Raw genomic sequence first — 12045 nt, 5'->3', positions numbered from 1 at the left:
TATATAAAGCTTTCAATGTTGAACCTGTTTCAGTGCAGAGGCGACTCCAGTAGGCATGGAAGGAGAGAACCCTCCGCCGCTCCTGCCGGTCGCTGCAACTTGCTGCGCGTTGACGGCGTGCTCCCAGGCCGACAGACTGGCGTTGCTGCCGCCGGAGAAACCACTCTGTGTCCCCCCATGGCTCCACACCGGTCCTGTTGTGGTGGGCGCACCTGAGACATGGCATGAAAGTGTCTATAAAATTGTAAAACTATTATAAACTAAAAGTTTTTTTAATGTTGAACCTGTTTCAGAAAGTGTCTTCCAAAGGTAAGCTAAGAAGGCGTTTCGAATGTGTTATCTTATTTGTTATATTATTTGTTATTTGTTATGTGTATTTGTTAAAATTCGTTATCATGAAAACTGTAAAAATATATTTTATTTAAAATTCTAAGAAAAATTAAGCTTGAAACTGCAGACGGTAATCTTATATTATCAAACACCTCAATGAGAAGACTTCTTGCACAGCCGTTTTGTGCTACTAAAGAGGTATGTGTATAAATTCATAAAGACACATTGAATTTTGTGAGCGATTTCGTTTGTCAATGATAGCATATTCGATTAGTTGCCAACGTAACTGAAACCTCACATATGACTGGAGGTTCTTCAACGTAACGTACATGTAATGCTACGGTCTTGACCGGGAAGTTTGCGGAAACGGAAATTTAAAAAAAAGTAAGTACAAGGAGTACAATAATCAAATCATGCTCATGACTATATTTGTGACGTCCTATGTGTTTTTTTCTTTCATATCTTACGTTTTCGTTCCCGAAATCTGCCCGGCCGGGCCCCGGTTTGAAATGGGACAGAACATTACCTGTGAAGAGTTGACTCAGGTCCGGAGCAGACTGGGGGTGCCAGACCGATGACGTCACCTTTCCCCCACCACCCCTGTACCCCCACACCTGCGGGGACACCTGCGTCGCCATGGCAACGCCATTCCCCAGAATCTCCGAGTCCGACTTCGTCTCCCTGACGACCTCCTCTGTCGGTCGTGCCGTCGACATGGTGATCCCGCCGGGGATAAAGTCGTCTGCGTTGCTACGAGGCGCGTCGCCGCCGGCTGACGTCACGTGGGGAATGTCAGACGACACTTCGATGTCTCTGCTGATCACGTGTTCACTGGAGATGGAACTCTCGCTTCTGGCCGGCTTCAGATCTTGAGAAGTAGCGTCTGCGAAGAGTGAAGGAAGAGAGTGAAAGTGACTTCGAACCATTTTAGCTCTTTGTCACATTGAAGAATTTCTCCATGCTTCCACTAGTTTGGCAGAGAAGGCAGGCGCTATACAGTATTTAGAGGTTCATTGTACGGAGAAGTTCGCTAGGTCTTTTCGACATGTACAATGAACAGTGGACCATGGATTAACGCCCTCGTCCTAAAGATTGTGACTCTTTCCAGGAGCATGCATGTGGGGTGAGCGACAACAGCCAAGATTCAACTTACTCAAGTACCCACAGACATGGGCACGCTACACATAAAGGCGGTTTACAATTATTTGACACAAGGAAAAAAACAAATAGATAAGCAAACACACCTGCGGACAGGTGATCAGCCAGGTGACACGCCTTCAGGTTCCCAAAGTTTTCCACCAAGAAGTCTTCCACCTTGCTCTTGTCGGCCACCGAAAACTTCAAAAACCTGTCCTCCTTGAAACAGGTATGTGGTTTCATGGCCTCCAGTTGCTCTACCTATGGGTGAATACAGAAATATTAGAGTACAGAAATATCAGGTACGAGTCCGGTTCAGGTCCAGAGGAACAGGTCCAGGTCCGGACCTGAACCTGGACTTGGACCTAATTGTCTGGGAAGACTTGGAAATAGGCAATACTGAAACCAATGGTGCATTTCGTTACGTACATGAAAAGGAATGTTTGGTGGAGTATCCGACTCCTACTTAGCCTGGGTACCGTCCAGATAGCAGTTCGCTCCGACGTTTATCATACAATCGCTTCAATGACATTCAGGCTAGCAGAAGCAAAGTTTAACATACTACAAGGATGGTAGCCAGGCTAACTCCCACTCCCGTTTTAGAATCCTATCCTCATGTTAACAAAGCTAGATGCCTTTTGTACGTTTGATTTGTTTGAAACTTGTTAGGAATGTAACAAAAACCATAACCTCTACTGTTCCCTTTTTTCTGTGACCAATGGACCCTCGCCGATATAATGTGTTCATTTTATAATTGCTTAAAATCAGGTCAACAGATTTTTTCCATTTTTTGGGGGGGGGGGGGCTGTTAATCTACCTGTGTTGAAATTTCCTTCTTGTGCGACAGAAGCTCCACGTTACTGCCGGACTGCAGCACGTGCTGGAACAGCGCCTCTCTGTGCTGGATAACTGACAGCTGTCCATCAAACTCCTCTCTCGTCTTAGCGAGTGACAGCTGCTGAGCGTAGTACCCCATGGTTAGCTCCTCCTCCAGAGCGCGGACTCGCTGGTCGATGGCTTTCTTGTAGTCGTTTCCTGTATGTTTTGTGGTTTAGTTTCCTTTCTTATTTTGCACAAAATACATTACAAAGTACAATTTAGGAACCGTAGATTAAAAGTGATTTTAATCACCTAAATACTACCTATCTATACGATTCCCCTGAGTGTTTTGTTTGATCTATAACCGAAACATCAATGAACGACAATCGCTAAAGATTATAAAAAATTGTTTGAGAGAGAACAAAAAAATTCTAATTAACTAGATTTCCACGACAGCATACATTCGCAAAATGATTTTAACCTCTATGAGTTTTATGAGATTTTTGTTGATTATACAATAAGACCATCATTTGTATAAGTTGTGTCAATTGATAATCTAATTCACCCAAATAACAAACGTTTTAGTGAGGTTCAAGGTCTTATTAAGACCTACCCAAATGCCAAATATCAACACGGCCCTCTTAATTTATCTTGAGTTATGCTGTTCATCCTCATACATAACGGTACACACGTAGAAACGTTACGATAACAAAACATAACATTACTTTCTTTGCGAAGGTAGCAACTGATAAATACCTGCTTCGTAGATATCCAAGAGCGTCTTCTTGTAGCAGTCCTGGACGGCCCGGACCATCCCGCTGACCGAAGTTCGCGCTTTGGCGAACTCCTGGCTCTTGTGCTTCGCCAGGGCCAGGCTGGTCGCCAGAGACGCTCTCTCCGCGATGGCGGCCTGGTCCGACTGCACGCACTGGTGCTTCCAGTGGTGTTCCGCCGCGCACTTGAAGCAGATCGGCCGGTCGCAGTTGTTACAGTAGAAGCTTAGGGGGGTCGCCTTGTGGTAGCGACAGATCTGGTTGGTGAGGGGTTGGCTGTAACCCCCCTGAGGGGGCAGGGGGAAGACGCTGTGGTGCGGGAAGCTGGTACCGTGCCCCGGCAGGCAGGACTTGCAGAGGAACCGGGAGCACTCGGCACAACTTCCGGCGGCGGCGGTTGCACCCTTCTTGTCACTGCCGTCACACTGCGTACAGCATAGCTTACGGGGCTGAGAACCGTTCTCTTCCATCTCAAAAGCTTCGAATCAATCCAATATGGTCTATCTTAAAATGTTTTAAAACCTTTGAAAACAAAAGGAAGATACCTGACTAAGACTTTTAGGTGTAAGCACTGTTACTTGTTGAAACGACGCTCAGCTACGAGCTAGCAGGACCGATACCTTACGTGGTTTGCTAACGGTAACGAATCTATATGGAACACAGAACAACAACAGAAAAACAACCCACATCGTCACTAACAACAATGGAACAACGAGAACAACATTCACTAACAACAATGGAACAATAACAGCATTCCAGCACCAACAAGAACAACGGAAAACACAGTTCCACTAGCTTTGTGCTATGTCGTAATGTTCAGGTAAAAGTTTTACCTTTCTCTATGTAAAAGGACTACTATTACACCTTCACTACATTTGCTGAATTTCAATGCACTATGGATTAACATCAAAATGTGGAAATTTCGCTCTTGCTATAAATTCTATTCTTCGTCTATAGACCAAGTGACGGTTTTCAGCACCAAGGACAGATCTAATTATAATTCACTCCAATGAATTGACTTCGGTCCCACATCACAATTAACTCTATCCATCCTTCAAGATCAGTGTGATAACAACAAAAAATATCGTTGCAAACTTGATAATTGCTGTGCAAAGAAAAACTGTAAGTAACATTAAAAAAAAAATCATCCAACACTCACTCAATTATCTATCGCTTACGTTATATAGAAACTTTTCAAACTTTCACTTACCTAAGATCTCAGTGACAGTGTTATTCTTTACATCGTATGATTTCGCGTATCTTTCAAACAACTTGTTGACACCTTTACTTACCTAAATAAGACGACTTTCGATCCATAACTTACCTACTGCGTCATTCGCGTCTTCACAAACCACGTTCTGGAACAAGGTGGCGAGTAACCGCTGTCACGTGACTGCTCTCGACCAATCCGGATGAAAGATAAGGGTTGGACAATCATAACAACTAAAGTCGTCATAAAAGATGGGAAAGCATAATAGTAATTACTATTGTTACAATTTTAACTGTCTGTCTCTCTGTGACGTACAATGGACCGGTTTTTGTTTTGAGGTCTTGTTTCCAAGCGCGAAGATCTGTTTCCAGTTAATAACGGAAAGCCAAGAAAGGAGTCCCAGATAGGACTATGGCACACAACTTCGGAGTTTCTTTTAGGGTTGTTTCTAGTTTCTTTCATAATCTGTGCCCTGCTTTGGTATACACTGGCTGGCACATAAGTGCTTAAAAACGAAGACTGTGGCCAGACACCTTACCATTTCATCCACTCAGTACGGCTTGCTGACCCCTTTTCCACTGGTGATCGAGATGCGACCTGAATTGGGTTTGTCTATCCATTGATTTCACAATCTAAATTTGATGTAAAATGATTAAGTATGACTGAAAATTACAACAAAACAAACAAAACGTAAAAACATATTTTTTATGTATTAAATTCGTTAAGGGGGCACACACCAGTTTATTTGGGGGTTCAAATGGAGGCGGCACACCCTCAAGTCTAGCGACCATCTCTTCCCGGGAATTATCCTGAAGGAAAATAACTGTATATGGGGTGAGAGGATATACCTTCAGCTACAAGACCAACTGAGTTTCGATCCTTCAACTTCTCTAATTTTGAAAAATTATAGGGAAAAAACATTATTTTCATGTCAAAAATGATGCACAAAATCGGGCATTTTTGCATTGGATAAAACAGATGAAGATTTTTCCGGCAAGCACGACTGATACTGCCAGAAAGAGGAAAATCTAAAGACTAATCCAGCCAATTATAAAGAAAATTCTAGTACTACAGTTTTTTTAATCATCCACGGCGCGCGGCATTGCAACTTTGCTTGACACAGCGCTTCAGAGGTAAATCTAGGTCACGGGCCTCTTTACATTCAGGCGTAGGGATATCGCGGAAGCAACGCGCGGACCATAACACAATTTGCACCAAAAACACACCATTTCCTACGCTTTTCAGCCATGTAACCGTTTAATGTCATTTCGCAGGAAATAATGAGAAATGTCAACTCAAACATGGGCCCTCGGAAGCCTTTCGTCACTTTTTGGTCGCGGACTACCACGGACCCCGGTCGCGGAAAAACTGGGGTGTGCACCGTTAAGCGCTCTGTCCAATTTTAGGTCGTAGCGAGGTCACCAAATCAGTAGAATTGGGGTAACAGGAAGGTCTTACGTTTGTCTTGAGGCATCATTTTAGACTTACATGTAGTGCTTTTTACAATCTATTTTCCTTGCCCCAGTCATTGTCAATGACAGAAGACAAGCTGCTTCTTTACACAAGTCAAATCAGAACGAACAAAAAATTCTACAAAAGCAAACTTCAATAGAAGAAATGAATTTATTCTTAGGACTCAAGTATGCCAAGCTTGACTTTAGTGATCTTAACACTTAAATAATAGGCTTTTCTTTAGTATAGTCTCAAAAGGTGTATCAGGTGAAACCGTTCATCATACATTTGGTTTGCAACATTGTATTTCAGTCAGGTGGAAAGTTTGCATCGCATTATTCTACAAGTTCCTCAAATCACATACCTGTAGCCAGGGTAGTCTAAACTTATACAGTCGCCTTTGAGACAGACTTGCAACTAACAAGCTCTTTCTCCAGGAATATCTTATACCTTTTCTACTGTGCTGTATATCTAAAAACTTCAAGTAATATCACCTAAGGAATTATCAGTCTAAATGACAGGCAATATGCCTACGAATGTTGATCATGTGTGATGCAAATTTCAAATTTACAAAGTTACTAAAGAGACTAAACCGAACATTCTGACTTGTATCTACATTTTCTTAAAATATTTTCAACGGCTTTGTTTAGGTTTGTGTCCATAGAACAGTTGTACATGTAAAGAATGCATAATGATAAATGTCTTCTCCAAATTATATGTCAACATGTACTGAATATTTGTACCTAATACTTAAACTTATTAAGTATCTTGCATTATTTCATCCCTTTGCCACAAGGTGGACTATCCCAAAAGCTGATGACCCTACAGAAATATGGATGGTCCCAATTCCGTGAGAGGGGGGTCGAGTTGAAACCTGAAAGAGCCTAAGCCTGGATGCTCATAGAAGTTTCTGGAAGTTCTCAATAGCCTTGGTGATGGCTTCTATCTCTCCTTCCAACTGGGTTTTCTGTAGAGGGAGAAAACAACAGTTGTTAGCATTTTCAGACATCACAGAATTAATGCAGAAATTTAAAGTACAGTCCTGCATGTACAGATCTTTACTGTGCTATTATAAACACGAAACCAATATTTGTTAAATACAGAAACATGAAACTTAAAGAAAACTGCTATGACCAATTTAAGCCATGCCTAGTACATCATGCCTAAAGGTATGGTCACATGTAGCATGATCGCAAACTGATGGCATTCTTGAAATTATCTACTTCAAAGTATCAATTGCTCTCTAACTTGAAAGAAAGAACATCAGATTTTTTCTGCTAATAACTTCATATGTCTAAGATCCATGGGGGATATGGACAATCTAACAAACACATACAGCAGAGCATATATAATACATGTAGGATGCCTCTGCCCTCGTGACCTCAATAAAAAGTGGCTTGCAGGCCGATTTAAGCTTTAATGAATAAACAAAGGTTGCATAAACAAACAAACAAACAATGAATCTTGAAAATGGTTTCACAGATTTAGTGTCTCACCCTCTCATCCTTCCTAGTGCGGACCTGTTCCGGCACCTTGTTCTCGTAGTCAGGTATGCTCATCTCCTGCAGAATCTTGTCCACCTGGTTATTCAGGGTCGTCTTCTTCCCCTCAAGCTTACCAATCTCCTTGGAGGCATCCACCATGCCCTGGGAGGAAGAAAAACAACAAAAGGTACATCCGTAAATAGCTTCATCAGGTTGGCAATTATTCATATAGTAAGGTTCTTTAGGCACAACCAGGGAGTACTTACTTCCAACTTTTTGCTTGCTATCAGCGCCACCTACATTGGCTATAAATAGCAGCAAGAAGTAGTTTCCAGTCATTCTACCGCTACTGTTTTGCCCAACAAATTCTCAGGTTACGACATTCAATGTAGAATCTGTAGCTTAAAATGGATCTACAATATATATTGCCTCTGATATCTTTCTGTGTCATGCATTCAAGTCATGCTCTAAATGCCGTACATAGTGTCCGTCTTTTCTTTGTACTACCAGTACTACCAGCCCTAAGACTGACATAAAACCAAAAGAAATCAATCTGTGGTTTTTGATTGTTGCTTTATCAAGCTCTCAAAAACAAGAAAGTGATCATTAATTATCCAAGTCTATTGCCATCCTTACCTTAAGTAAGAGGTGCACAGTACACTTGTCAGACACAGTGAGGATGGCACAGCCCTCGGGCGGGGGTTGGTCCACCAGGGTCGTGACCTTTCCACTCTGACTCAGGATGGTGATGATGTCAGTGTACTTGTTCAGCATCTCAGCAACCGAGTTGTCTGAGCACTGCAGGTACACTGGAGGGGCGAGAATGCAAGAGACTTTTGAGTCAGGTAATGTTTTAACATATTAAGTATGCTTACTGACATATTGGGTATCAATTACCTGTTAAGTATGGTAACAGGGCACACTGGATCTACAACATCAACACCAACTGCTAGCTTTACATTGCACATGTACCAAGTGAGTGGACAGAAGTTCAGCTGCTGTTGTGTTGCATGTCTGCTAAGATCATGGTGTATCACACCAAAGCTGTTATGCTGGCTATACAGATACAGAAGCTGGTGCATCATGCCAAAGATCAGTTTAACCAGCTATACAGTTGCAAAAGCTGGTGCAGTTATACTGGCTCTATAGATACAGATACAGAATGATGCGCTATTGTGTAAAATGTGACCATGTGTACGTACGTTCTGGCCTCTGCTTGGTGAGGTTGTACTCTGCCCGGATGGACCGAGCTCTACAGTTGACCTCGTGAACAAAGTCCAGCTCTTCTTCCAGTGTCTCTTGTCTCCATGGGAACTAAGAAACAAGTTAACAGATGATGAGCTAGTGTATGTAAAATTTTTTTTTCAGGCACAAATTGTTCAAAGACTTTCCTGTAACTTGAAGTAAATAAAATAAGATTTATTGCTTAGGAAAGGGAACTGATTGACATGTACATGTAATAGACCCTATTCCAGATTTGGTGGCCATTTTGATTTTTCTGGGGTCATCCACCAAAATGAGGCTGCAGTTAACACTCCTAACTGAAAGGTCTGTATCACAGCATAGGTAGGTCATCTCCAGTGGTAGTTTTGCCCCTGTAACTTTGAAATAATGCAGAAGATGTGCCTGTGATGTGTAGAAAATATTGTTTTGGACTTGATTTCCGCTAACTCTAATTCATTTTTTAAAGTTTTTGAGGGAAAAATGGCTATTTTGAAGTTTGCCAATTTCCCGTCTGAAAACAAAACTTTAAATTTTAAAAGAAACAAAATTATTCCTACCTCCTCTGCCTCTGGGTATGACGCCACGCAGATGCTGGGAGCGGCTTCATTTGATCGCCGTGGCAACCGTTGCCATAGCTCCTCAGTGATGAAGGGCATGAAAGGGCTGAGGAGGCGGAGTCCCACCTCCAGACACGTGTACAGGGTCTGACGCGTCGTCTCCTTTGCTGCCTCGTCCTTACCGTAGATAATGGGCTTGATGCTTTCCTGTGGAAACGCAATCAATCAATCAATCAATTAATCAATCAACAAATCATACGAAAAATCAATTAATCAATCAATCAGTTGATCAATCCACCCATCTAGGAATCAAATAAACATTCCAGACAACATCTGGCATGAAGTCTCTTTCCCTGCCACATCTTTACTGTAGACAATGAGCTTGAGTTTAACTGGATGGATGCAAACCTAACTGCATTTTGTTTCAAATAACACTAATAAGTCAATGTCTGAGTCTAATTAATAGTATACTAGACCAATGCCTAAAATAGATTAAAATCCAAAAATGAACACTACATATTTGGAATTAGACTTGGAATAAAATGGGCTGCATGTGACAAGCCATTGAATGCACAATATGATTCACTGCCATGTCTGTTTACACTGAAGGCAGATTATAGAGACTACATTGTATCCTAACTATAGAATACAGATTCAGATTCCTACCAGATACTTGTCGCAGAGGTCGTAGAGCCAGAAGTTGTAGATGCCGTTTGTGACCAGGGGGAAGTCATAGCTCTCAAACCCGCGGTTGGCTGCGTCGACTGCCGCCACCAGTCGGCTCAGGATCCACTGGTCAATCAGGCGCTCGTTACCCGATAGCTGTGGAATAGGAGGCATCATAATAATGGTGAACTTAAAGAAGTATACATGTATGTCCATGTGTATAACAAGTTCAGCAATGTTGGTGTACCATCATTTTTCACTAGTCCTACCACTAGGGGTGGATACCAGTACGATGTACCAGTACAACACCGTTTTTTCTTCTTGGACCGTCCGAAAAAAAACAGACCTGACAAAATCAGGACCGGAAAAAAACAGACCTGAAAAAATCAAGTCTGTTTTTTTCCGGACGGTCCAAGAAGAAAAAACTGTGTTATGCTGGTACATCGTACTGATACCCACCCCTAGTGGTAGGACCGGATTTTGGGCCAAGTAGAAAATGACCAATGACATTCACAAGTTTGCCATGACCATTCACAAGTTCGAACAATTACGTCCAGGTTCAGGTCCAGATCTGGACTTGATCCTCTGGACCTGTGCCAGACATGTACCAGAACTTTCTTTACCAGTATGCACCCCTACCCACCACATTTTGAAGTGATTTCAAGTGTAGCCTGGTGCTGGCTCATTCAAATTGACATGGTGAGCAAGTCAAAAGATTCAGCCAGCAGTTACAACTGAGGATGGTATCTGGAAGCTCTCAACGAGGCTGCTGAACTCACCTTAGCCTCAAACCTGGGCTGGAAGCCTTCACCAAGGCTGGTGAGGGCGAACTTTGTTGCGTTCCACATCTTGTTACAGAAGAAGCGATAGCCCTGGACACGCAACACGTCAAGGTTGATGTCACGCCCTGGAAAACATCAACGATGACCACACCTAAGTGTAAACAATTACGTGCTATCACCTCCACTATAGGTATGTTTTCACCAGCATTGCTTAACAGTATTGACAGGAGATCTTCCAGACAACATGGAACAAAGAAAAAAACTACATTATTCAAACAGGATAACTAAAAAGGGAGTGGATTTTTATGATTCTTTTAAAAGTTTTATGGGAGAACTTGGCATGTATATATCAAACCTAGTACAAACATTCAAATGCTTATATCAGAGACAATACACAAAACTGACTTACATCTGAATTGATTCTATAGGTTAAAATCAGCTAGTATATTGGGTAAACAAATGTTACGTAAGATCACCTTGTGAAGTGTAGGCACACAGAGCGAATCTCAGGGCATCTGTGCCGCACTCTGGGATGCCGTTGGGGTAGTCCTCTTTCTGGGAAGGAACAACATATAGTTTTACTACCATGTCATCCATGAGTTTTTGCAAATTAGGCAAAACTATAGATTTGCTTCATAAGCAACTAAGGCCTGTCAAAAATGCAGGCTGGAATTGTCCTATCAAGATCGAAATAGCTTGGACTTGATGCTTCAACATTTGTAAAATCTTTGGTATAAAGTACTATTGAGTGCAATCAGCGTTACATCGTACAATTGTTGTGCAATAAAGTTATTATTATTATCATCTAATCATGTCTCATTCCCTCAATATGATAAAATGGGATATTTAGATGTCAGGTGGATATTTAGATGTAAGGTTGTGTAATTGAGTGGGGACCACAATTTGGTACCACTGGGTAACTTCAAGTTTTGCTCAGACTACCAGGCTGAGCATACAACCATCATTAGGCTGAAACATAAGGTTGTCATGTATTTCAAATCCTGCTTACCTGTCCCTGTTTTGCCTGACAAGTGCAGTTTGTATGTAGGTTAAGGCTAGCACTAGCAGGTGTGTTGTAACAGGTGTGCTGTAACAGGTGTGTTGTAATAGGTATGTTGTAACAGATGTGTTGTAACCTTACCTGTCCCTGCTTCGCCCGTGCAACCTCCTTCGGGTCCAGGTTGCTGTTCTCCAGCAGCTTGTGGAGGTTTTCCAGCGTGATGCCGTTGATCACATCGACCGGGTCGACCACATTTCCCAGCGACTTGCTCATCTTCCTGCCATGGGCGTCTCGCACCAGCGCATGCAGGAACACCTGGGAAGATGCAGGATTGCGGGGATATTACACTGATGACTGAAAATTTGAAGAGAATGATTAACTACAGTACCGGCACGCCAGTGGGAGTTGGATTCTCTGCCAAATAGAAAATGAGACCATCGTTTTTGTGTATAACCCATTCATACTTCCCATGGTTTTCACAAATATTTACGTCCAGGTTCATGTCCGGACCTGGACCTGATTCTCTGGACCTGAACTGTACCTGTACTTGAATTTTCTGTAACGGTATCCAACCCTACATGTATGTATATCTCTATACCATGCCCCTGTAA

The 12045-nt window shown here is 42.2% G+C and overlaps 2 protein-coding genes across 3 annotated transcripts in view; both read right to left on the bottom strand.

Moving 5' to 3' along the window:
- Positions 1 to 4391, bottom strand: part of LOC118421876 (protein wech-like) — an 11190-nt gene extending 6799 nt beyond the window's left edge. Inside the window, exons 1-6 of the mRNA XM_035829381.1 lie at positions 4352 to 4391; positions 3043 to 3537; positions 2285 to 2502; positions 1575 to 1728; positions 857 to 1213; positions 25 to 212 (exon numbers count right to left, since the gene is read on the bottom strand). Coding sequence (XP_035685274.1) covers positions 25 to 212; positions 857 to 1213; positions 1575 to 1728; positions 2285 to 2502; positions 3043 to 3537; positions 4352 to 4376 — 1437 coding nt within the window. The 5' untranslated portion in view covers positions 4377 to 4391. The remainder of the gene's footprint in view (positions 1 to 24; positions 213 to 856; positions 1214 to 1574; positions 1729 to 2284; positions 2503 to 3042; positions 3538 to 4351) is intronic.
- Positions 4392 to 6064: 1673 nt separating this feature from the next.
- The window catches only part of LOC118420737 (valine--tRNA ligase-like), a 28656-nt gene continuing 22675 nt past the window's right edge, over positions 6065 to 12045 (bottom strand). For both annotated transcript variants that reach the window (XM_035827694.1, XM_035827695.1), the window contains 9 exons: positions 11576 to 11749; positions 10911 to 10989; positions 10432 to 10559; positions 9653 to 9808; positions 8987 to 9193; positions 8408 to 8519; positions 7842 to 8014; positions 7218 to 7367; positions 6065 to 6688 (listed from right to left, as the gene is read on the bottom strand). In XM_035827694.1, coding sequence (XP_035683587.1) covers positions 6620 to 6688; positions 7218 to 7367; positions 7842 to 8014; positions 8408 to 8519; positions 8987 to 9193; positions 9653 to 9808; positions 10432 to 10559; positions 10911 to 10989; positions 11576 to 11749 — 1248 coding nt within the window. In that variant the 3' untranslated portion in view covers positions 6065 to 6619. The remainder of the gene's footprint in view (positions 6689 to 7217; positions 7368 to 7841; positions 8015 to 8407; positions 8520 to 8986; positions 9194 to 9652; positions 9809 to 10431; positions 10560 to 10910; positions 10990 to 11575; positions 11750 to 12045) is intronic.

This window comes from Branchiostoma floridae, chromosome 8 (assembly GCF_000003815.2).
Source record: "Branchiostoma floridae strain S238N-H82 chromosome 8, Bfl_VNyyK, whole genome shotgun sequence".
Classification (NCBI taxonomy): Eukaryota; Metazoa; Chordata; class Leptocardii; order Amphioxiformes; family Branchiostomatidae; genus Branchiostoma; species Branchiostoma floridae.
This window is presented reverse-complemented; position numbering and strand designations above follow the sequence as displayed.